Source organism: Halichoerus grypus, chromosome 15, assembly GCF_964656455.1.
Source record: "Halichoerus grypus chromosome 15, mHalGry1.hap1.1, whole genome shotgun sequence".
NCBI lineage: Eukaryota > Metazoa > Chordata > Mammalia > Carnivora > Phocidae > Halichoerus > Halichoerus grypus.
Window position 1 is genome coordinate 46002587 of NC_135726.1, and position 26415 is coordinate 46029001.

Sequence of the window (26415 nt, forward strand, 5' to 3'; positions counted from 1 at the left end):
CCTATAACTAATAAGGAAATTAAATTTGTAATTTAAAAACTCACAAAAAAAATCTACAGGCCAGATGGTTTCACTGGAAATTTACTAACATTTGAAAAGAATTAGCACCAATTTTATATAATCTCTTCCAGAAAACAGAAGAGGGAACACTTCCTAATTCATTTTATGGCAGTAGTATTATCCTGATACCAAAACCAGACAAAGACAGAGGGGGAAAAAAAAGAAAGAAAAACTGCAAACTACTATCCTTCATAAATACAGTTGCAAAAATATTTAACAAAATATTACCAAATAGAACTCAGCCATCCTCTATCTATCTATCTATCTATCTATCTATCTATCTATCTATCTATCATCTATCTATCTATCTATCTATCTATCTATTGTAATGTATAGAATATTACCAAATAGAATTCTGATACAGAAGAAGAATTATACAACATAACCAGGGGTGCAATGCTGGTTCAATATTGGAAAATCAGTGTAAACCATCATATAAAAAGTTTAAAGAAGGCCCTGGGGGCACCAGGGTGGCGAAGTCGGTTAAGCGTCTGCCTTCAGCTCAGGTCATGATCTCTGGGTCCTTGGATCAAGCCCCACAGCGGGCTCCCTGCTCAGTGGGAGTCTGCTTCTCCCTCTCCCTCTGACCTTCCCCCTACTCGTGCTCTCTCTCTGTCTCTCTCAAATAAAAAAAAAAAAATCTTAAAAAAAAAAAAAGAAGGCCCTGAATGTCTAAAGCAATCTTGAACAACAACAAAAAAAAAAACAAAAACAAAACTGGAGGTATCACAATTCCAGATTTCAAATTATATTACAAAGCTGTAGTATTCAAAATAGTATGGTACTGGCACAAAAATAGACACATAGATCAATAGAACAGAATAGAAAACCCAGAAAAAAAAACATAACTTTATGGTCAATTAATCTTTGACAAAACAGGAAAGAATAAGCAGAAGAAAAATAGAATATCTTCAGGTCCTTGTGGTGGGCAAAGTTTTTAAATAGAATGAGACATCAACGATAAGTAAAATATTAATAAACTGAACTTCATTTAAATTAAAAGCATCTGTTTTTCAAAAGACAGAGTGAAAAGGCAAGCCATAGCCTGGAAAAGATACCTACAGTACATATATCCTACAAAGACCTCATACCCTAGTATGTACAAATACCTATGAATAAATAGAAAAAAAACCCCACAAACTGATTTTAATAAAATAGTCAAAAGTCACACAGGCAGTTCAACAGAGACGTTATTCAAGTTATTGGCACATGAAAGGATGCTGAAGTGAGCATTCATCAGGGAACAGATTAAAATCACTCTGAGATACCACTACCCACCTACTAGTATTGTAAATTAAAAAGGCTGATAATACCAAGTACTTAAAAGGATATGGAGCAACTGGAACCCTTTACATTACTGATACAAGTGTAAATTGACACAACTTTGGAAAATGATTTGGTAGTATCTCCACAGATAAATATAAACCTACTTTATGAGCCACCTATTCCACTTTGGATTCCTAATAGAAATGAATGCTATGTCTACCAAAATATATAAGATTGATCATAGATTTATTTATAAGAAGAAACTGAAAACCCACACAAATATCTATTAATATAGAATGAATAGATTGTAGCATGATTTAGAGTACTGAGCCAGCAGACAAAATATGGCCCATCACCTGTTTTGATATGGCCAATGACCTAAGAAAAGTTTTACATTTTTAAATGGTTGAAAAAATAAAAATAAGAGTATTTTGCAATATGTAAAAATTATATGAAATTCAAATTTCAGTGTCCATAAATAAAGTTTTATTGGAATACAGCCACACTCACTTGTTTACATATTGTCTATGGTTGCTTTCATGCTGGAATAGCAGGGTTGAGTAGGTGTGACAGAGAACATCTGGCACACAAAACCTAAAATATTTACTAGCTGGCTAAAGAAATTTTTGCTACATTCAATAATAAGGACTCATCTCAGAGTCTTAATGTTGACAAAAACATGCCAGACACATATCATTACACTGATTGCATTCAAATGAAGTTCAAGAATACACAAAAGTAATCCATGGTGTTAGAAGTCCAAATAATGGTCACTTCTGAGCGGAGTCAATGTTTACAAGGGAACATTCTGGCATCTTGGAAATAAATGTTCTCCATCTTGATCTGTGTGTGGTGATTGCCTGTGCATGCAAAAATCATGGAGATGTATATGTAATATTTATGGACTTCCTCTAAATTATTCCACTAAAAAAAAGATTAAGACTGAATTCACATTTTTTTATCTCTCTCTTTTTTAAATAAAGATTTTATGTATTTATTTATTTGAGAGAGAGAGAAAGCACAAGCAGGGCAGAGGGAGTGGGAGAAGCAGACTCCCCGCTGGGCAGGGAGCCCCATATGCGGCTCGATACCAGGACCCTGAGATCATGACCCGAGCTGAAGTCGGACACTTAACCGATTGAGCCACCCAGGCACCCCCATCCCTCTTCATTTCACTATAAAACTCATTTTTTCAAATTATTTGCTAGATGAAATTAGTTAAGTATTCTCCCCCTCTAAATCTTGAAAGGAAATTGATACTGCAGACTGCTGTGTTCAATTTAGGTCGCCACATATAACTGCTTAAATTTAAATGTATTAAAATTAAACAAAATCACTAATTCATTCTTCAGTCAAACTAACCATATTTAAGAGGCTCAACAGCCATAAGTGGCTAGTGGCTACTGTTCTGGACAGTGCAGATACAGAACACGGAACCGAGTTTTGCAGAAAGTTCTATTGGACAGCAGTGCTCCAAAACGTTACACAAATGTTAAACTCATTTTACAGGTGAGGAAACAGAAGCTTAGAGATACCACTATTACACAGTGCTGCATACACTTCTTTTCCCACATTCACTGCTACAGGTGAGCTCTCAACGTATCATTCATTTAACAAGTCTAATTCAAAATTCATAACCACGCGAAGAAAAGGTTTCTTTGTTATAAGTTATAAAATACTTAGTTGCAGACTGTCTGATCAATCCCAGACATCACCCTTATACTCACACCGTCCGAGACGCTCTCACATAACCCCGAATGGATCACACGCTTATCCACTAATATCCCTCTCACAGTTTCAAACACAATCGGACACACGGCACACTGCCCGCAGTCCTCGCTTCCCTTGCAGAGGACACTTGGATACAAACACGCGACCGCGAGGTAAGCGTCAAACCCCCGATGCCTCTTGAGCAGAAACCTGGTAGTCACAACTACTGCGTCTGAGCCAGAGCTCCTGTCTGAGAAATCCGGACCCTACCTCCTGGCCTTCTGCAGCTTTCTCAGCCCTGGACTACATTTCTCTGACGGCATCACTACAAGACCCAGCTTCTGGTAACCTCCTTGGGATTTTCTAGGGTCACTCGAGTAAAGGAAATAGGTCGGCTCACACCTTAGTAGCGCGAGATCCCCCACTGGAGCAAAGGAGACTCAAGGCGCGCCCGATTCCGGGCCGCACAATGTGGCTACGGCCTCTGTATTCTGTTGGATCGAACTGGGGTCACATTTTTTTACTACATTTCCCGGAGGCCACCGCGTCCCTGCGCCATCTCGTACGCTCATTCCGTTACGTCTTGATGCAAGGATCCAGTCTGCAGCGGCCAGGTGAGTGGACCGCCTCCCTGGGACCCGCACGCCGCATATGGTTTGGGGAACCCAGAAAAAAAGTTCCCATGTGGTGCTGGGAATACCGTTATGCCGGCCCGGGCTCGGTGCTGACAGGAATCGGGGCGACCCCGGCTCTGGACTACGTTTCTCCTAAGTCGTAGCGCTCCAGGTTAATTCCTTACGGAAGTCGGCCTTGCCGTTGCGGGATGCCTGTGCCCTTCTCCGCCGGCAGTATCGGCACCGTCACTTCGGTTCCGAGCAGGGGCGTGGCGCTATTAGTTTTGTTCCTCCGCGCCGGTGATAGTGGAGTGCACTTGGCACCCCTTTCCCGCTGGCAAACTCGGCACCGTGACTTTGGTTCCGGGAGGAGGGTATTAGGAATATGTTACCCTTAACGTTCCACCGCGCGGGATGTGTGTGTGTCCGCTTCTGTGGCGGCACGATGGGCTCACCTGCCATCATCTACTGCTTTTGGCAGCTGGGATCCTTCGCGCCTGAGTACTTTAGCCCCCGTGTGACAGGGACAGAGCCCGTTGAGAATCGCGCGGTTCCAGCTGCTGTAATTCCTTCACTTCACTATGCAGAGAGAACGTGCCTATTTTGAAGCTGCCCCTATAATGAGGATTTACACCTGGAAGTGCCCTAAGAAGGGAGAAGACCAGCATAATAGGATGCCCCGTTCTACTTTGAGAGCCCTGTGGGGAAAACCAATCCCTTTCTCTGTCTTGAAGTTGTTCTGGGAGATGCTCCTAAATTGTTTTGTTGGCTCTGAAAAAGGCTTAATATCCTGTGATTGTTTTCTCCGTTTTCCTTTTCCAACAGAGCCACACAGGGAAGGAAAAAGAATCTTGCACGTCTAAAAAGCTTGCCTAAAATAAGTTGTCATTTTCTTTCTTCCCTCAAGTTTACTATTTTTCAAGATGTTGCTACCTCCAGCCACAAACATCTTAAGGAGGAACCAGCCATTCAGTGACTGGTCGTTAGGCATCGCTATCCCCAGAAATGATGGCGCTGCAGGGATGAGCATACTCCATTCTCCAACCACACTACACCTCTCCTTTCCAGTCAATGACAAATCAGCCCTTTCTGGCCTGATTTTTGATGAGAGAGAATTATACCCTCTGGAGGAAATTTGAAGATTTTTTTTTTTTTTTTTTAAAGATTTTATTTATTTTTATTTGAGAGAGAGAGAATGAGAGAGAGCGAGTACATGAGAGGGGGGAGGGTCAGAGGGAGAAGCAGACTCCCTGCCAAGCAGGGAGCCCGATGCGGGACTCGATCCAGGGACTCCAGGATCATGACCTGAGCCGAAGGCAGTCGCTTAACCAACTGAGCCACCCAGGCGCCCCTGGAAATTTGAAGATTTTTATTTTAACTTTATTATGGAAATTTTCAAGCATAGAAGAAAATAATATGAACCCCAATGTGCTCAACACCCAGCTATAATTTAAAACATTTGCAAATATCCTTATATCTATCCTTCCTCCTTTTTTCTGTAGCATTTCAAGAATTTACATAATTTTATCCATATGTATGCATATGTAACCAAAAAGAATATCATTTTTAGATAATCACCATGATGTTATCCCAACTTTAAAAACTAACAGTAATTCCATAATAGCATATATGCAGTACATATTCGGGTTTCTCCAGTTCTTTCAAAGATAGGTTTTTACAATTGATTTGTTCAAATCATGGTCCAGATAAGGTCTACACAGTGCATTCAGTTGCCAAGCCTCTTAAATTTCTTTACAACAGTTTCCCTTCTATTTTTTGCTTTTGTTGTATTTTAATAGGTATCACTGTTTTGTAAAAAACTAGGTTGTTTATAGATTATTCTACATTCTGCTTTTGGCTAATTGCTACCTTGTGGTGTCATATAATTTGTTCCCCAATGCCCCATATTTCTGTAAACGAGTAGTTAGATCTAGGGGCTTGATCAAATTCAGATCATATTTTGCATAAACCACATTTTCGGGCAAAAATAATTCATAGTTGGTGCTGTGTACTTCCTATTCATCACATCCTGGGGCTTTTAAAGTCTGGTGTCCCACTTCTGGTGATGCCATATTGATCACTGTTCAAGTGCTGTCCACTTAATCCTTTTATAAGGTTCCCTTTCCTTTTTCACCTATTAATAGAAGAAGGTATAATATAATTCATTTGTTTTACTCTAAAATATACTTGTAAAGATTTCAAAGCAACAATAGCACTGTTAGAACTATCTATCAAGATAGGGAATGTATTTAAATTTATTTTGGTTATCATATTTTCTATATTTAAGGTTCATGTGTTATATTTGGTTATGTCCCTTTCATCTCTTAATCAAGTGTAAATGTTCTTCTCATAACATTGATTTTTTTTAAATTTTATTTTGATACATTACACTTACAGAAAAGTTGCCCCCCAAAATAATAGAATGAACTCTCCTATGCCCTTACAGATTTACCAGTTATTAACACTTAGTTTTTTGTTTGCTCTTTCCTTCTACATATGTACTTTTTTTTCTGAACCATTTGGTAGTAATTTTCAGATATCATGTTCCTTTATCCATAAAAATACATCAGTGTCTTTTTCTAAGTACAAGGACTATCACTGTAGTTCATTTATTAAAATCAGGAAATGTAACATAGATATAATAATTATTTAATTCAGAATTCATAGAAAAATTTCACTAGTTGTCCCAGTACTGTCCTTCATAGCTTGCTTTCCGCTGATCTGGGCTCCATTCCAGAATCATATCTAGGATCAAACATTTCATTCAGTTATCACATCTCTTTAGTCTTCTTTAATCTGAAACAATTCCTGGGCCTTTTTTGGTCATTATCTTGACATTTTTGAAGAGTACAGGTCAGTTATTTTGCAGATTGTTCTTCAGTTTGCATGTCTTCGATGTTTCTTCCTGATCGGATTCAAATTACGGATTTTTGGCAGGAAAGGTGGGTGCTTCAGTTCATTCCCCAGTAACTGCAGTTGGCTGCGTTTTTTATTGTCTACATTGATAGTACTTTCTGTAGGGAAGTTAGTCCAGGAGGATCTTTTTTTTTTTAAGATCTTATTTTATTTATTTGACAGAGACACAGCGAGAGAGGGAACACAAGCAGGGGGAGAGGGAGAAGCAGGTTTCCCGCGGAGCAGGGAGCCTGATGTGGGGCTCGATCCCAGGACCCTGGGATCATGACCTGAGCCACCCAGGCGCCCCAAGTCCAGGAGGATCTTAATCATCATTGGAATTAGAAGTCTTCTCAATTTAGTTTCAATTTAGGTTTCTCTTATATAAATGAGGTTGAACATGGGCTTCCTTTTTTATGAATTGTCTTTTTTAGTTTTGTCCTTTTTTTAAAAGATTTTATTTATTTCAGAGAGAGAGAAGGGAGCATGCCAACATGAGCAGGGGGAGAGGCAGAGGGAGAAACAGACTCCCCGCTGAGCAGGGAGCCCAATGCAGGGCTCGATCCCAGGACTCTGGGATCATGACCTGAGCTGAAGGCAGATGCTTAACCAACTGAGCCACCCAGGCACCCCTGTTTTGTCCTTTTTAATAATGATTTTTAATCTTTATCTTGATTTTCAAAGTGAAGCTCTTTTGGTCTTAGGAAGGTCACTTTTTTTTTTTTTTTTTTTTAGGTTGCAGGTAATCTCCCAATTTGTTATTTGTGTTTGTGTTCTTTTATCTGGGCAATTTTTAAATATAGTAAAATGTATTCATTTGATTGTAAGAAATAGAAAGGCTTTTCTCCTCTCAACCTAAAAGGAACTCAACCATTTTTTTCTTTTAGCATGCCTTTGGGCTGAATGTTTGACCCTCCCCAAAAAACTCATATGTTGAAATCCTAATGCCCAAAATGATAGTATTTGGAGGTGGAACCTTTGGGTGGTAATGAGATAATGAGAGTAAATTCCTCGTGAATGTGATTAGTGCCTTTATAAAAGAAGCCCAGTGAGGATACAGTAAGTGTGACCAAGAAGAGGGCCCTGGCATTTGGCCAAGGTGACTCCCTGATCTTGGACTTCCAGCCTCCAGAGCTGTGAGAAATAAATTTCTGTTGTTTATAAGCTGCCTGGTCTGTGGTATTTTGTTATAGCAGCCAAATGAACTGAGACTGGCATTTTTATGATTTCAGTTTTTAATATGTAGATCTCTTATCCATTTGGAGTTAATCCTGGTATGTGGTATAAAATGTGGATCCAATTTTACTTTTTTCAATAACATTTATTAAATAATCAGTTTTTCCTTAGAGATCAAAGGTTCTACAATTCCATTAATCTGAATGTCTATTCAGGTGCCAGTAACCAGTATTTTAGTGACAGAGACTTTATAACATCTCTTAAATCTCTGTTCTCTTCTTTTTCTAGGCATTTTCTGGCTATTCTTGCTTTTTTAATTTTCTTGCTTAATGAATTTAAATTTGGGGGTGCCTGGGTGGCTCAGTCGTTAAGCGTCTGTCTTCTGCTCGGGTCATGATCCCAGAGTCCTGGGATCGAGCCCCACATCGGGCTCCCTGCTCGGCGGGAAGTCGGCTTCTCCCTCTCCTACTCCCCCTGCTTGTGTTCCCTCTCTCGCTGTGTCTCTCTCTGTCAAATAAATAAAATCTTTTAAAAAAATGAATTTAAATTTGTGTCTACCACCATACTTGTTAGTATTTTTATTGGGATCATATTTAACTTATATTTTAATTTATATATCAAATATCCTATCCATGTTCAGAGAATTAACCTCATTATAATATATTGGTTTAGCCCATGTATTCTCAGTAAGGGTGATCCTGCCTTCTAGGGGTTGAAAATTGGTGTTGGGCAGGGGTGGAGTGAAGAAATCTTAGATACATACAGTAATGGTTTGTGACTCTCCAAAACTCAGTTTAGCCAACAAAATCTTACTCCTCATTATTTACTCTCTCACTGGCATTTCTTGGGTATCACGTGAACAGCACCAACACTGAGGTCACAGAAGATATATGTATGCAAGGTAAACGCTACCAAAAAAGATCAGTGTTCCTGTGGCAAATAGGTGGCTGTAAATGGAGACCTTTCTCTCAAATGATTGCTCAATCTTGAAGTTGTATCGCAAGAGGTGGCCTTGCATGGGCCCATTGGCTGCCATGTGGATGTTGTTTATGTTTGATCATGCTTCTGTGTTTGACTTGGTATTTGAGGATTAAATAAAAAGAATGTTTTATTATTCTATAAAGTTATTCAACATGTCTCATAAGAGACAAATTTGGACTTAGCTAAGGAATGACTTTATCCAAAGGATCACTGCAGTGAGGGAAGGAAGACTTGTAATTGGGAGAACATTCCATCCATAAGACCTGCAGGCATTTAAAAGGTCAGGCAGAAAAGAATTTTCTTTTATAAGGAGGGTAAACAAGGCCAGAAAGAAGTGGATGTGGCAGCGTGGGATGAGTGGGTGGTCAGTTGTGTAGATTGTGTTCTCTGCAGTCAGCTGGGGAGCGCCTTGAGTCATTGTTAAGAGGGTTGTTTGTATTCCTATGCTGGCACAGAATACAGGGTAGGCCAAAGTTCAAGGGCCTGGAAGAAGGAGAGAAGTCTGACTAAAGTTTGGTCAAGTGAAGTTATCACGCATTTTGTCCAGATTAGTCAGTGGGGTCCAACAGCTCATCTAGTCATTTATGAGACAAAGAATGGCCATTTGGAGGCTCTGCCTGGCCTTGTATGTTAAAAAGGGGGGGAGGGGTCATCTTCCAGTCTTATCTAAGTTATATGGGGAAGGGAGATTGATTTCATTCAGCTGTGTCCTAGTCCATAAAGATTGAGGGGGTATCTCTCATCGTGGCTATTTTTCAGGATCATAGATCTTGGGTAAAATTTAACATTGTGAAACCCATCAATTACATCAAATGGTGAGAAGTTAAAATGTTGACAGTATGGGAATGAAGATCAACTAGTTAAAAGTTTCTTCTATCTAGTAAAAGTTAAGTTCACTAAAAATAATTTTTAAGAAATTAATTTTTCAGTTGTTTTACTTTTTTATAGAAAAGAATGGTTTTGAATGATATGTTAAAAATTTGATTACACTGTTTATATTATATACTTACATAAATGCATATACTATAGTATATCTGTCCTATTAAAATTTCATGGTAGAGGGGGACAGTTAGGAAAAAAAAGTGTCTAAAATGGCTCTTCAGGGGCGCCTGGGTGGCTCAGTCGTTAAGCATCTGCCTTCGGCTCAGGTCATGATCCCAGGGTCCTGGGATCGAGCCCCGCATCGGGCTTCCTGCTCAGAGGGGAGTCTGTTTCTCCCTCTCCCACTCCCCCTGCTTGTGTTCCCTCTCTCGCTGTGTCTCTCTCTGTCAAAGAAATAAATAAAATCTTTAAAAATAAATAAAGTGGCTCTTCAGAGGGGCAGTGATGGAAAAAGATGTTGAGAAATGCTGTTCTAACCATTTGTTCAAATCTATTTTTAGGTCTTTCAGGAGTATTTCAAGCTTTTCTTCTTGCAGGTTTTATACATTTCTTGTCAAACTTGGGCCTAGGTATTTCATCCTTTTTGTAGCTTTTCTTTATTATATTTTCTGTGTGATTATTGTTTTATATATAAAAGTCATTTCTTTTCATGCCAATTTTATATCCTGCTAATTTACTAAGTTGTTTTTTTTTTTCTTTCATTGCACTCATGGGGTTTTTAGGCATGCTGTCATATCTCATAGAGGGAGTTTGCCTATTCTTTTGTTATTCTTGTTGCTCTTGTTGATTTCTCTTGCCTTTTTATATTGACTAATATAGCTAATACAATGATAAGTGATAGAGTAGTGGGTATTCTTTCCTTGTTTCTACTGTAAACCTGGAAATAGAGTGCTGCCATGAGAGGCAAATGAGCATTTATTAGGATAAAAAATTTTCAATTCAGGGAGTGCAGATTCAGATAGAAACCAAATAGTGTCCCACTTGTAGAGTAAAAGGAAGGATTTTTTTTTTTTTTAACATGAGTTAAGAGAAAAAAAAAAAAAGCTAAACTACTCTTGGTTATACACTGATTGACTACTGATTATTTCTTCAGAAAGTCCACAACCGTCAGTCTTATGATCAGGATCTGTTCTCCTGCTGACATTTCAAGCAGTTGCCTGAAACAGTTGCTGTTTTGCCCAGTCTACAGGTTTTGACCCAGTTCAAACGGAGAGGCATAAGGCAGTTTCTCTGGAGTGGTCCATCTAGCTTCATTTTAAAATGGCTCCATTCATGTCAGTTTTCCCGACTATCATTAAAATAGTCATCAATTCCTATTTCTTGTGTTCTTATCAGGAATGGATGGTAAATTTTATGAAATTTTTTTGGCATTTATGAAGATAGTATGATTTTCTTCCTTACAACGATTAATATCGTGGATTATATAAGTGGACATTCTAATATCAAACCATCTTTTTATTACAGAGAAAGTCCCACTTAATTATGATTGTTTTTTTAACATGCTGTTGGATTTTTGTTTGCTGGTATGTCAAATTTTGCAGTAGTATTTGTGATATAATAATATATTTGGTTTTTATCCCCATTTCTTGGCACAGAGCTCCTAACACCCTTGGAATTTTCTGAGTGATAGGAGTGTCTTTCATTTTTCATAACAAGCCCCTGAATTTATGCTAATGAAGTGGCTAGGGTGGGCCCCTAGATAGTCTCAGAATGGGGTTGGGGTTACCAGAAAGACTAAGTGATTAGAGGATTGGAACTTTCCAACCCATCCACTGACCTCCAGGAAAGGGGTGGGTGACACCGGAGGTCAAGGGCCATACAAACTCTTGCACTAGGAGATTCGATGAGCTTCTGGGTTGGTGAACACATTGAGCTGTTGTGAAGTTGGCATTCCCAGAGAGGGCATGGAAAGCTCCAAGCATTCCCCCTGCCAATACCTTGTCCTATGCATCTTTTCCATTTGGCTGTTCCAGAGTTGTATCCTTTATAATAAATTCATAAATGTAAGCAGAGTACCTTCCTGAGTTATGTGAGCCATCCTAACAAAGTATAAAACCTAGGAGGAGATTGTGGGAGCCCCCAGTTTATGGCTGGTTGGTCAGAAGTACTGATGGCCAAGGATTTCAGTTTGGCTTCTGGAGTGAGGAGCAGCCTTATGGGATTGACCCCTTAAGCTGTGAGAGCAAAGCATCTCACTTCATACTTGTATGTATGTGTTGGGGAGGGATACCTGGGGAAGCTGTGCTCCCCAGGGCTTCCTAGGTATGCCCCTATACTAAAGGTGTGAGATACCCTGGAAAACTGGCACCCTCTGAGGTCCTGTTAAGGATCATGGGGATTAAGGGAAAATCTGGCATGAATTCCTTCTGCCACAGCTGTGTTCCATTGGATTTGAAGGAAGGCTAAGATTTTTCCAAACTCCCTCAAAGATGTGAAATAAAAGTAGTTCCAAGGTGCTTATTCTGTGGGCTCTGAGGCAATCCTGACCTCATGGCTTCTTTTTCCGTCTCTAGCTCTGCCTTCTTTGGACTCTGCACATCTCCAGGAGAAGAACCCAGAAAACCGATCAGTCCTGACAGTTCTAAAAAACATGCCCCATGTGAGTTGCTATTTCATTTTTCCTCCTTCGAGCACAATCATTTGTTGTGTGATGTGAACACCAGATTTATTTATCCCCAAATTTCCTACCTGCCTTAGTTGCCTAAGGGAACCGCTCCCCAATTTTTCCCATTCCAGTGACTGATCCTAGCAAAGAGCTCCATTCTCTAAATGCTTTTCCCCTCACCAGACAGTGTTTAGGTGTTTTTTCCAGCTCATTCTACATATTTTATATGCACAGTCTTCTGCCAGGAGCCCTAAGGAAGCAGAAATGTCTCCCCTTAAGAGCAGTGTTAGTATAACGGTTTGGTGAGGTAGTTACAGGGGACCCATAACAAACTGATCTCTACAAACCTAGGTTTCCCACTTGGAAGTGACAGCATTTCTGCTGGATGTTCCAAGTCTCAGTGTGTGATGACATTTTCTGCGAGGCTTTTAAGATTGGGTGGGGAACTAAAGTCTGAGAAGGAAGAGATCTTGCCTCTTGTATAGTTTCCTGTTGATGCTGTAACAAATTATTACAAACTTAGTGACTTAAAACAACCCAAGTTTATTATCTATACTTCTGGAGGTCAAAGTCTGAAATTGGTTTTACAGGCTAAAATCAAGGTGTTGGTAGGTCTGTGTTCTTCTGGAGGTTCTAGAGGAGAATCTATTTGCTTGCATTTTTCCAGCTGCTGTAGGCTGCCCACATTCCTTGGCTCATGGCTCCCTTCCATTTTCAGAGCCAGCAATCATCATTCTGACTTCTGCTTTCATTATCACATCTCCTTCTCTGACTCTTCTGTCTGCCTCTGTTACTTAAAATACCCTTATGGTTACATTGGGCCCAACCAGATAATCCAGGATAATCTATCCATCTAAAGATCCTAATCACATCTGCATTTGTCATATAAGGTTACATATTCAAAGGTTCAGGGATTCAGATGTGGACATCTTTGGGGGGCTGTTATTCCATGTACCACAACCTCTTGCCCAGGAACCAATGAGAGGATGATCAGCAGTCAGGTTTACCTTGGAGTTGGCCAGAATGTGTCTGTGATTCCTATAGCACCTAGATTGGCATCCATCAGCTTGCACAAAAGGAGGTAGAAATAAAATCTGCCAAATGCCTACTCTCTTGAAAACTGTAGATTCTTAGGGCTCAAAGACATTAGAGAACTTAATTGAAATACTCCCAAATAAGCAGATCATTTCATCCATAAAATGGAAATATCAATTATATTCTGTGACATAATATTGTGACTTGAAGAATTTGAATCTTCAAAAAATTCTTTTTTTAAAAAAGATTTTATTTATTTATTTATTTGTTTAGAGAGAGAGAGTGTGTGTGTGTGTGTGTGTGAGTGGGAGGAGGGGCAGAAGGAGAGGGAGAGAGAGAATCCCAAGCAGACTCCCTGCCAAGCGGGGAACGCCATAGAAGGGCTCGATCCCAGGACCCTGGGATCATGACTTGAGCTTAACTGACTGAGCCACCCAGGCACCTGCCCCAAATTCTATGTTTAGCCTAGAGATTTATTAAAAATTATTTGGAAACATGTCACTAAATTTGTTTACATTTTTCTTCAAGGGGAGAAGAGAAGGAAAGAACTCATACTGGGCGCCTGGGTGGCTCAGTTGGTTGGGCGGCTGCCTTCGGCTCAGGTCATGATCCTGGAGTCCCTGGATCGAGTCCCGCATCGGGCTCCCTGCTCGGCGGGGAGCCTGCTTCTCCCTCTGACCCTCCCCCCTCTCATGTACTCTCTCTCTCTCATTCTCTCTGTCTCAAATAAATAAATAAAATCTTTGAGAAAAAAAAAAAAAAAGAACTCATATTTATTGAGAATTACTGTTTTTTGAGAATTTTGAAAGCTTAATATTCTGTGTGACTGCATATACCATTTCATTTAATTAGAGAGCTACATTCATCTGGCCTTTTGTATTCCTGGATTTTTCTGGATAATAGAATTATCCTATTTTACATAGGAAATTTTATCTTCCTCTCTAGCAATAGGAGTGATCATGGATCATGTTGACACTATAGTTCAGGCACCTAATTTCCTTTAATGTTACAAGGTGTTCAGCCATGACCTATTTACTGTGTCATCCCCTTCCTTCATGCCCTCCTCTTTTTACCTCGGAGTCATTGTCATATTTTCACCAATAATAAATGGACTTGTTTCAGTGGTTGGTGACTTTCAAGGACGTGGCCATCGACTTCTCTCAGGAGGAGTGGGAATGCCTTAACTCCACTCAGAGGGCCTTGTACAGGGATGTGATGTTGGAGAACTACAGCAACCTGGTCTCCCTGGGTAAGATCATCTCCTACAATACTCAGAACTTGTCTCCCATATTTTCTGCCTGTGTCATTATGATTTTCTGGTTTTTATTCCCTAAGGAAAGGTTTGAGTTTTTTGGAGATAGAAATGTAACCGAACTCGAGTAGTTCACTGCTTGTTGTGCACCAAATTGCACACAATCCAAGGAAATGTTGAAAGTAAAGAACTTTTTATTACTTGTTACAAGTAAGGAAACCAGGAGATCGTTCTGAAAGCATTGTCTCCCTGTGGGGTTAGTATAGGAAGTTTTTATGCAGGGCGCAGGGGCAGGGAGCTCATATGGGCACTTCTGGTCCAGTTGCACATGTCCAGCATTTCAGCATGCCAGTGTGTACATTGTATGTTCAAAAAATGGCACAAAACTCTACTCATAGGAAGAGATCTTAGTAGTATTTTTTTTTAAAGATTTTATTTATTTATTTGACAGAGAGAGAGACAGCGAGAGGGAACACAAGCAGGGGGAGTGGGAGAGGGAGAAGCAGGCTTCCTGCGGAGCAGGGAGCCTGATGTGGGGCTCGATCCCAGGACCCTGGGATCATGACCTGAGCCGAAGGCAGACGCTTAACGACTGAGCCACCCAGGCACCCCCTTAGTAGTATTTTTTAGAATTTAAATTCAATTACCCAACATGTAGTACATCTCAGTATTACAGTGAGCTAAAGGTGACTTCAGGTCAGCTCAGGGGGGCTTCTGTGCAGGTCCTCAGCTCCCTTCCAGCTCAGACTGACTCACATCAGGGGCTACTGGGCTAGACACACTTAGCAAGGGGCTATCAGGTAAAACACCTACTTAGGTGTCCCCTTGGCTGGAACTGTTGGTTCTGCAAAACAAGACACCTTCCTTCCCTGCTTTTGTCCCTTCTCTTCCTCCCTTCCACTGATAGCTTTAAGACACATTTATTATTTGAATAACTTCCCCTTGCATCCTAGATAACAGAAGTAGACAGCTCCACTGTGTATGCTTTCTTATTTCTCATCCTTCAGACTTTCACATTTTCCTCTGTCACTTCCTTCAGTGTCTCTCTTTGATGACCAATGGACTGGATTTGAATCTGGGACTCCCATACCATGATCATATCCCATTTCTTTTCTTTTAAGCTGGATGTTCGATCCCTAAACCAGATGTATTTTCTTTATTGGAGCAAGGGAAGGACCCCTGGATGGTGATGAGAGCCATGACAAGAAGAAGGAGCTCAGGTGAATAAAGAGCTAGTCACATAAGAGCAGCTCTTGTTGATAATACAGCTGGTCTGTGACGTGGCAGCACTTTGAGATGTTTGTGTGAAGCTCTCTCTTCAAATGCCTGTGGAAGGAAGTCTAAGGTCTCAGCGGGAAGGTGATATCAATATGAGTTCCCAAAGGAACTTCCCTTCCAGCTCACATTTACCACTCTTCCTCTCTCATATTCCCTTTTTGTTTTAATGAAGAAACTACCTTTGGTTTCTTCCAGAGATAATTCTCTTATTTCTTTTTTAATTGAGTTGGTATCTCCAGCCAGCAAGTGTTTGTTGAGAGCTTGCTGTGTTCTTAGATTAGGATAATCAGGGATGATCTCCCAAAGGAGCTAATTTTGAACTGAGGCCTAAATGAAATTAGCCATGCCAAAAAAAAAAAAGTGTGTGTTTAGGCAGATGGAACAGAAGTGCAGAGGTCCTGAGGAAATGCTGAACTTCACTTATTTGAGGATCGGCAGGAAGGTTGTGTGGTTAGAACGAGGAGAGTGAAAGTGGAAATTAATGCTGAAGTCAGAGAAATAGGCAGAGAACAGGTCGTATAAGGCCACATAGGCCATTGCAAGGAATTAGATTTTATTCTAAGCATGATAAGAAGCCCTTGGAGGGTTTTGTGCAGGTGAGTAGGGGATCTTTGTTTAAAGATCACCCTGGGTGCTTGTGTAGAATGAGGATAAGAATGAAAGCAGGAAGATCAGTTAGAGGACTAGTTCAGGATTCCACATTAGAGATAATAGTGGCTTGGAATGGGGTTTAATATGTGAAGGTGATGAGAATGTGTTATAGTCTGGTTATATTTGATGGTAAAATTGACAGGATTTGCTGAAAGATTAGAAATAGAAAGACGCATCAGAGTTTGGAAGCCTGCAGAAGGAAGTCAAGAGTAATGCATTTGAGATGGCCATTAAATATCCTTAATAGAGAAGTTAGATAAGCATTTAAAAGCCTGCAGGATGGTAGTCAGGACTGAGGAATAAATATGAGGTTAATCTCTGGATTATGGGGTTAGATGAGATTATGGAGGGAATTGATCTAGATGGAAGTCAAGGTGAAGTCCAGGGGCTAAACCATGGGGCATTCCAGCACTTAGCTAGGAAAAGGAAAATGATCCAGCAAAGGAAATTCAGGAGTAACTTAAGTAACCTATGATCTAGGATGCAATCAGGAATGCAGAGGACTGGAAGCCAGTGACAAACACAAGGAGGGAGCGGTTAACTGTGAGAGATGCTGCTATGAGGTCAAGGAGGATGAAGGATGAGACCTGGCTATTGGATTTGGCAAGACAAAGGGTACTGGTGACCCAGACAGAGTAGGTTTGGAAATGAGAGGAATGACAACCTGATTGTAGAGGATTAAAAAGAGAATAAATAAGCCAACAATAAAAACTGTTGTGGGACAGTGACTTAACTCACCAGGCAGTGTTGAGGGCCCATTTGAGGAATTCTCAAAAGTACAAATAGAGTTTTAAAATGTATTAGAAGTTTTTAATAATAGTGCTATGATAATTAGGACAAAGAAATATGATTCAAGTTTGTATATGTAGTACTATTTCAACTGCATAAAAGTGCAAGGAAAAAAGCCTAGAAGGAAATATGACAAAAATGTTAAGTTCTTAGGGTGGGAGAGAAAGGGGGGAAAATTATTGACAAGAAATAACAGACATCTCTTTTGAGAAGTTTTACCAGGAAGGAGTACAGTAAATGAATAGGAGCTGCAGGGTGAACCGTAGAATCAAAGGAGAGGTTGTTTTGTTTTTATTTCAAAGGAGTCTTTAGATGGAGATAAATATTGGAGAGATGGTACAAGAGTAAGTGATCAGGAAATATGGGTGTTAGTGATCAGAAAGGATGGTTACTCGAAATTGAGATTTTGAGGGTCTTGCCATAATTGGAAATAACAAGGTCTATTATGTCTACTGTGGGGGGAAGGTAGGTGGAATGAGGTGGAGGAAAATAGTACTTCAGAGGAAGCAGTGTGCTCAAGGTTGCAAACAGAGCAAGAGGTGAAGAGAACACACAGAAGGGAAGGAGGCTGAGGTTGCAGAGTATTTGTAGAAAGTTCCTGAAGGCCTACTGGTTAGAGTGCAAGAGAATACTGTGTCACAATAAAAGATGTCTAGACCCAGAATAGGATGAGAGTCTTAGTGTTGAACAAGGACACAGGAAACCAGGGCTTTCCAGGAGTATTGGGATACCCAGGTATCCCAATTCCAGGATTGGTCCTGGAGTAGTTTCTCTGGGGAAGATGAGTACTTCTTCCTATTATAACCTAAGGGTAGTGGCATTGTTGGACTAAGAGCTGATGGAAGTCAAGCCTTCCTGGGAGAAGCCAGCATTAATAGCAGGATATGGAGGTCTTACCAACATCCAAAGCTCTGGGGGCTTCTCTTGTAGGCTGTAGTGGGTGGAGTGGCTGTCTTAATATAAGAGAGAATTACAGGTGCAGCATTGCTGGAGTCTGGGATTGGGGACAGCTTTTCAGGAATAGCAAAGGGACGTGAAGTTTCAGGTGAGCCCTGAAAGGATGTAAAGCAGGTAGGGAGGCTGAGGGTAGAGGGAAGGAGCATTCCTGGCAGAGGCAACAGTGTACTGAAGGCCATAGGAGGATGGAGCTTGGTGTAATATGAGGTATTCAAAGAAGGCCCTTATAGTTGGAGCCTAGTGAGGGACAGATGCCAGGTGTGAGTTTGGGAGAGTCTGGCAGGGTCTAGGCCAGGAAGAACCTTCTAGGGGTTATAAAAATGACTTGGTAGAGGTGCTTGGGTGGCTCAGTTGGTTAAGCATCTGACTCTTGATTTTGGCTCTGGTCATGATCTTGAGGTCCTGGGATGGAGGCACATCATCGGGATCCGCGTTCAGTGGGATCCTGCTTGAGAATTCTCTCCCTCTTCCTCTGCCCCTCCTCCCACTTGGCACACATGCCTTTTCTCCCTCTCTAAAATAAATAAATAAATCTTTAAAAAATGACTTGTGGAAAAAAAAATGACTTGTGGGTTATGAGCAGCATTTTAAAAAATATTTTGGTTTTGTTTTGTTTCTTAAAGAAAATAACAGAAGAGAAAAAAAAATTTTTTTTAATATTTTATTTATTTATTTGACAGAGAGAGACACAGCGAGAGAGGGAACACAAGCAGGGGGAGTGGGAGAGGGAGAAGCAGGCTTCCCGCCGAGCAGGGAGCCCGATGCGGGGCTCGATCCCAGGACGCTGGGATCACGACCTGAGCTGAAGGCAGACGCTTAACGAATGAGCCACCCAGGCGCCCCCAGAAGAGAAAATTTTTTAAAAATCAAAATGCATCCCATGTAGCAAAGATAATTTCATGACCTATTTGTTTTATATTTGTGTATTTGATCATAATATAATATGTATTTCTTATCTTTGAATTTTGTCCCCAAAGCATTTGCAAGCTAATGAAGAATCTTAAGTAGGACAGTGAAACAATGCAATTTACATATTTAATATATAATTCTTGACTGCCAGATGGAGACTAGAAGAAAGGGTCTCAGGACATGACTGAGTAGGTTATTGTTCAAACAAGAGGTTCAAACAAGAGGTGCTTTGGGGTTTCTCACAGTGTTGCTAGTGCCATTGGGGATAAGAAACAGATTCAAGAGCAATTTAGTAGATCAGTTCAGCAGGAGTTGAGGGGGGCAAGAATGAAAGAGGTCTCCCCAAATGACTTCTGCTTTTCAGACTCCATTTTGTCATCTTCAGCCATTACCTCTTTTTCAGTTTTCTCATTTTTTCTTCCATTAATTTAATGACAACAAAAATAACAATTTAATCATGTTATTATAACATGGAGAGCAGTTGGGTCTAAACTGGATTTATTTGATCCCTTACACTGTTCCCTTAATCACCATATTCCAGTTGGGTTCTTTCCTAGTGTTTTGTAAACCATATCGTGCTTCTCTTTCAAAAACACAGTAAAAGCCAGATATCTCATCCCAGTAAATTTTGCTGACATGAGTTGATGTTAAACTGAGCTGTGTGGGTTTTTTTGTTTTTGTTTTTGTTTACAATTTCTTTCTGCTTTTCAGCAAAAGCATGTTTTCCTTGGATTTCTGACTCATTTCTTTTTTAAAAAAATTTTTAGAGAGGGGAGGGGCAAAGAGAGGGTGAGAGAGAGAATCTTAAACAGGGTCCACGCCCAGCGCAGAGCCCGATGGGGGGCTCAGTCTCACAACCCTGAGATCATGACCTGAGCTGAAATCAAGAGTCAGATGTTTAACCAACTGCACCACTCAGGAGCCCCTCTGATTCATTTCTAAAGACTATTTACATTTGATTTTGCTGATTTGTGTTGATTTTCTTTCTTAATATCATCCTCTGTGATATTCTACAGCCTATGTGCAGGGCTGTCAAGAGACTGTGCATCATGCTCCAGTCATATTGGATAGCGTTCTTCTACATTTAAAAGTTATACCTATTCATGCACATGCTTGGCATTTTTGAACAGCAAGGAAGCCATTGTGGTGAGAACAGAATGAATAATTAGGAGTGGTAAGAGATGACATCAGAGAAGGGCAAACTCATGTAGAGTAAGGTCTTGTGGGCCCTAAGTTATACCTATTCATCTTTGTTCAGAATAACTTAAAACTTTCTTTACTGTGTAAACTTGTCATTCTTTCTAGAATATTTTAGAGATGCTTTTCTGGGAAATAAAACATTTGGCCTTGAGTGGAATGTACTGGGAAGGAAGACCTGAAAAAATGTATAAAGGGAAAAAGAAAATATTGTGTATGCTTTCTATGTTCTGGGGAATATAAACAGACATATTTTTTCTACACTTGTAAAGCTTGAGGAGTAGGAAGACCAACATAAACAAATGAAATATAATTCTAGAATTGGAAAAATTGAAACAAGTATAGAGATTAAGATAAAGCACAGACTCAATTAGAGTTTTCCGGGATAGTCTTTCTGAGCAGCTGCCATTTAAGTTAGGACATTTCAGACAAAAAAGAATTGGCCAGGCAGAGAGCATTTCTCGCAGATGGAACAGCATGTGAGAGTCTGAAATGGGAAAGAATTTGATATGTTCCAGGAGCTTAAATAAAGCCAGTAAGGTTAGAGCATTGTTTCTGAAGATAGTAATGGTTCAAAATGAGGTCGGAAGGTAATCAAGGAATGGATCATTCAGGGGCTTTTAGTCCGTGAACAGGAATTTGGATTTTATTTGAAGTAGAAGGGGTAAACCATTGAAAGGTTTTAAGCTGTATTTTCAAACTTTTTTCTATACCAGAAGCATCTGGGGAGATTGATAAATGAAGGAAAATTTGCATTTTTAAAGTTGCTGACAAATATTGAGCATCAATATGCAAGTATAAAATAGTATATCCATTCGTAATAAATGTAATATAGGTGCAGTTCCATATTGGGTGTTTTGATAATGTGACACTTGAGCAGACAACTGAAGTGAGAGAGCAGATATCTGGGGAAAGAGCATTCCAAAAGGTAAACACAGAGGCACATGCTTGGCATTTTTGAACAGCAAGGAAGCCATTGTGGTGAGAACAGAATGAATAATTAGGAGTGGTAAGAGATGACATCAGAGAAGGGCAAACTCATGTAGAGTAAGGTCTTGTGGGCCCTAATAAGTAAGGACTTTGGGTATTATTCTGAGATGGTAAACTCTTAGAAGATTTTTGCAGGGGAGTAATGTGATATGAATTACATTTTTTTATTTTTATTTTTATTTTTATTTTTATTTTTTTTAAAGATTTTATTTATTTTCTTGACAGAGAGAGACATAGCGAGAGCAGGAACACAAGCAGGGGGAGTGGGAGAGGGAGAAGCAGGCTTCCCGCAGAGCGGGGAGCCCGATGTGGGACTCGATCCCAGGACCCTGGGATCATGACCTGAGCCGAAGGCAGACGCTTAACGACTGAGCCACCCAGGCGCCCTGAATTACATTTTTAAAAAGATTTTATTTATTTATTTGACAGAGAGAGACAGCAAGAGAGGGAACACAAGCAGGGGGAGTGGGAGAGGGAGAAGCAGGCTTCCCGCTGAGCAGGGAGCCCAACGTGGGGCTGGATCCCAGGACCCCCGGGATCATGACCTGAGCCGAAGGCAGACACTTAATGACTGAGCCCCCCAGGTGCACCTGAGTTACAGTTTAATTTTTTTATTTTTTAAATTTTTTTTTTAAGATTTTTTTTTTTATTTATTCATTTGACAGAGAGAGAGATAGTGAGAGCAGGAACACAAGCAGGGGCAGTGGGAGAGGAAGAAGCAGGCTTCCCGCTGAGCAGGGAGCCCGATGCAGGGCTCGATCCCAGGACCCTGAGACCATGACCTGAGCCGAAGGCAGACGCTTAACGACTGAGCCACCCAGGCACCCCTGAATTACAGTTTTAAAGAATTCTTCTGGCTTCTATGTGAGGAACAAAGGGTAGGGGCCAAGTTCAAAGAACAGAGACCAGTCAAGAGGCTATTACAGTGAGAGACAGGTGGTTTGGCCTAGGGCGATAGTAGTGGATATGGTCAGATACTTGATAAACTTTAATAGGAGAGGTAATAGGACTTGTTCATAGATTGGATATCTACCCAGACATTTGATCAAATGTTTCCAGGGGATGGTTTTTGCTGTTATTTTATAAGCTTCCTTGGTTGGATTCTAATCCACTCCAAAGTTTAAGAACCACACACTTAAACTGTTTCTCTAATTACTTTCCTCCCTATAAACTCCCCTTATTCTATGTTTTCTCCTTGTGCCTTTTATTTTAATTGCACAAAATATTTCAGCACTGTTTAAGCCATTCTGTTCTTATAAGAATTTTTACTTTTTCTACCATTTTTACTTCAGAAGTTTCATTTCTCCTTGTAAACAGAAGCAGCAGGAATCTGCTTTCTTGTTATCTTCCAGACTTGGAATCCAGTTGTGAGACCAAAAAGTCATCTCCAGAAAAGGGAGCTTATGAAATGGAATCACTGCAATGGGAGAGTATGAGGAAACCTATCAGTCATAACCTTGATTACAATGGTCTTAGAGATACGATGGAGGGCAAAGGAAAGTTTGAGGGTCAACAGAAAAGTCAGGAAGGACTTTACATGCACATGAAAATAACCTGTGGAGAAAAGGCCACTCAAAGCCATTCTATGTCACCTATTCTTCATCAGATAAATCCTACCAAGGAAAAATTGTACAAATGTAAGAAATGTGAACAAGCTTTCAACTACCTGTCATGTCTTACTCAACATGAGAAAAGCCATAATAAAGAAAAACACTCCGAAGTTAAGAAACATAGGAAGACCTTCAGCAAAAAGCCAGCCTATATTCAACATCAGAGGATTCAGAATGGTGAAAAGCCTTATGAGTGTATGGAATGTGGGAAGGCTTTTGGCCGTAGTTCTGATCTGATTCAACATCAGAAAATTCATACTAATGAAAAACCTTACCAGTGTAAGGCATGTGGGAAGGCTTTTATTCGCGGTTCACAGCTCACTGAACATCAGAGAGTTCATACAGGAGAGAAACCATATGAATGTAAGAAATGTGGAAAAGCCTTTAGTTATTGTTCACAGTATACTCTACATCAGAGAATTCATAGTGGTGAAAAACCCTATGAATGTAAGGAATGTGGGAAGTCCTTTATCCTTGGCTCTCAACTCACTTACCATCAGAGAATTCATAGTGGTGAGAAACCCTATGAGTGTAAGGAATGTGGAAAGGCCTTTATTCTTGGTTCACACCTTACTTATCATCAAAGAGTTCATACTGGTGAAAAGCCTTACAGATGTAAAGAATGTGGGAAGGCCTTTTTATGTGCCTCCCAACTTAATGAACATCAGAGAATCCATACAGGTGAGAAACCCTATGAATGTAAAGAATGTGGGAAGGCCTTTTTTCGTGGCTCACAACTAACTTACCATCTGAGAGTTCATACAGGTGAGAGACCCTATAAATGCAAAGACTGTGGGAAAGCCTTTATTTCTAATTCTAATCTTACTCAACATCAGAGAATTCATACAGGTGAAAAACCCTACAAATGTAAAGAATGTGAGAAGGCCTTTATTTGTGGCAAACAACTTAGTGAACATCAGAGAATTCATACAGGTGAGAAACCCTTTGAATGTAAGGAGTGTGGAAAGGCTTTTATTCGTGGTGCATATCTTACTCAACATGAGAAAATTCATGGTGAGAAGCATTATGAATGTAAGGAATGTGGGAAGACCTTTTTTCGTGCCACACAACTTACATATCACCAGAGAATTCATACAGGTGAGAAACCCTACAAATGTAAGGAATGTGACAAGGCTTTTATTTATGGCTCACAACTTAGTGAACACCAGAGAATTCATAGAGGTGAAAAACCCTATGAATGTAAGCAATGTGGGAAGGCCTTTATTCGTGGCTCACATCTTACTGAACATCTAAGAACTCATTCCGGTGAGAAACCCTATGAATGTAAGGAATGTGGGAAGGCCTTTAGTCGTGGCTCAGAACTTACTCTACATCAAAGGATCCATACTGGTGAGAAACCTTATATGTGTGTTCAATGTGGTAAAGACTTTAGACGTCATTCACAACTTGCTCAACATACGAGGCTTCATAATTGAAAAAGCCTTGAATATGATTTAATATAAGAAAGGCTTTAATGTCTTCAACACCTCTGGAATGTTAGAGAACCCATATTATGTTTGTAATGAATTTAGGACATCCTTTTGTTTGTGCTCAAAATCAACTCATTTTTAGAAAGCCTGTATTAATGAATGCAGAAATAACTTCTGGAACCCATTATACATTTTTAAGAATCTCTATAACCTTGGAATGGAATGCTGGAGTATATCCTTTATTGAGCACCATCTCTATTTCTTTTTTTTTTTTTAAAGATTTTATTTATTTTTTTGACAGAGAGAGACATAGCGAGAGCAGGAACACAAGCAGGGGGAGTGGGAGAGGGAGAAGCAGGCTTCCCACTGAGCAGGGAGCCTGATGTGGGACTCGATCCCAGGACCCTGGGATCATGACCTGAGCCGAAGGCAGACGCTTAACGACTGAGCCACCCAGGCGCCCTCTATTTCACCATTTCCTATGAAATTGGAGAAGTTACTTAACCTCTCTGTGCCTCAGTTTCTTTGTGTAAACTAATGTAATGATATCACATTGATTAAATTATAAATGATTATGCAACTCCCTTTGGACAGTATCGGATACTCAGTATCTGTTATTATTGCTACTATCATCATTATTATATGTTATTAGAGAAGTCAAATGGTAAGAATATTTTTGAGTACAGTAAGATGTAAGCATTTTATTACCATCTATTCCCTTTTTTGTTTTTGTTTTAGATTTTATTTATTTGAGAGAGAGAGCACATGCGCACAAGTGAATGGGGGGTGTAGCTGAATGGGGAGCCCGATGGGCTCAATCCCAAGACCCCGGGATCATGACCTGAGCCAAAGGCAGATGCTTAACCAACTGAGCCACTCAGGTGCCCCCCTTTTTGTTTTGTTTTTACCATCTATCGCTTTTTGAACACCAGATAATTTATTCTATGACAGAAGCTTTAGAATATAATAAAGGCAGGAAGCTCTCCATTTTAGAGCTCATAAATTTTGCTGCACCAGATAATTCATACTGCAAACAAATTATAGAAGAAATTCCTTTAGAGTTATAGAGCTTTTTTATAAAATCAAGGAGAGGTGATTTTTCTAAAGCAAATTCCAAAAGCAGAAGTTGTTATTCCACATTTTCTAATTACTACTTTAAGGGAAAAATAATATATCAACAAAATGATAACCAAGTAGCTCCATTAAAAGAAAAAAAACTACTAAAAGAAGAAAAACTATGGGGGCGCCTGGGTGGCTCAGTCGTTAAGCGTCTGCCTTCAGTTCAGGTCATGGTCCCAAGGTCCTGGGATCGAGCCCCGCATCAGGCTCCCTGCTCTGCGGGAAGCCTCTCCCTCTCCCACTTCCCCTGCTTGTGTTCCCTCTCTCGCTGTGTCTCTCTCTGTCAAATAAATAAATAAAATCTTGGGGCGCCTGGGTGGCTCAGTCGTTAAGCGTCTGCCTTCGGCTCAGGTCATGATCCCAGAGTCCTGGGATCGAGCCCCACATCGGGCTCCCTGCTCCGCGGGAGGCCTGCTTCTCCCTCTCCCACTCCCCCGCTTGTGTTCCCTCTCTCACTGTGTCTCTCTCTGTCAAATAAATAAATCTTTTTTTAAAAAATTAAATAAATAAATAAATAAAATCTTAAAAAAAAAGAAAAACTATGTAAATTGTTACTGTCTTAAATGAGAAATCAAAATTTACCAACTACAGCTTTTTCTCGTTATCTGTATCTAATCCATTCCTGATAATATGTTGAATAGTATATATTCAGATGCCCAAATCTCAGAGTCTACATTGCATTATTTTAAATGGGAAAAATGATAATATGTTTCCAGCCCATTCAAATGTCTTGATTAGGTTTAAATTCAACTTAAACCACCTACTTGATTTCTTTCAGAGATTTCAGAATAATTTAAACATTTAAAATCCAGTAAACAAGTAAATAATTAGCAGATGATTGTGCACGCAATCATTTTATTTTTTTAAAAGATTTTATTTATTTATTTGAGAGAGAGAGAGAGCGCGCATGAGCAGGGGGAGGGGGAGAAGAAGAGGGAGAAGCAGACTCCTTGCTGAGCAGGGAGCCCGACATGGGGCTCCATCCCAGGACGTGAGATCATGATCTGAG

The 26415-nt window shown here is 40.1% G+C and overlaps 2 protein-coding genes across 2 annotated transcripts in view; both read left to right on the forward strand.

The window, feature by feature from the left end:
* LOC118549774 (uncharacterized) overlaps positions 1-24653 on the forward strand; it is a 65019-nt gene extending 40366 nt beyond the window's left edge. The window contains 2 exon segments of the mRNA XM_078063349.1: positions 23031-24113; positions 24115-24653. Coding sequence (XP_077919475.1) covers positions 23031-24113; positions 24115-24315 — 1284 coding nt within the window. The 3' untranslated portion in view covers positions 24316-24653.
* LOC144378784 (uncharacterized) lies at positions 3506-22683 on the forward strand. The gene is made up of 4 exons (XM_078063491.1): positions 3506-3650; positions 12098-12183; positions 14347-14473; positions 22565-22683. Exons 1-4 carry the CDS (start codon positions 3506-3508, stop codon positions 22681-22683), a joined length of 477 nt encoding a protein of 158 aa, XP_077919617.1.
* Positions 24654-26415: the final 1762 nt, after the last annotated feature.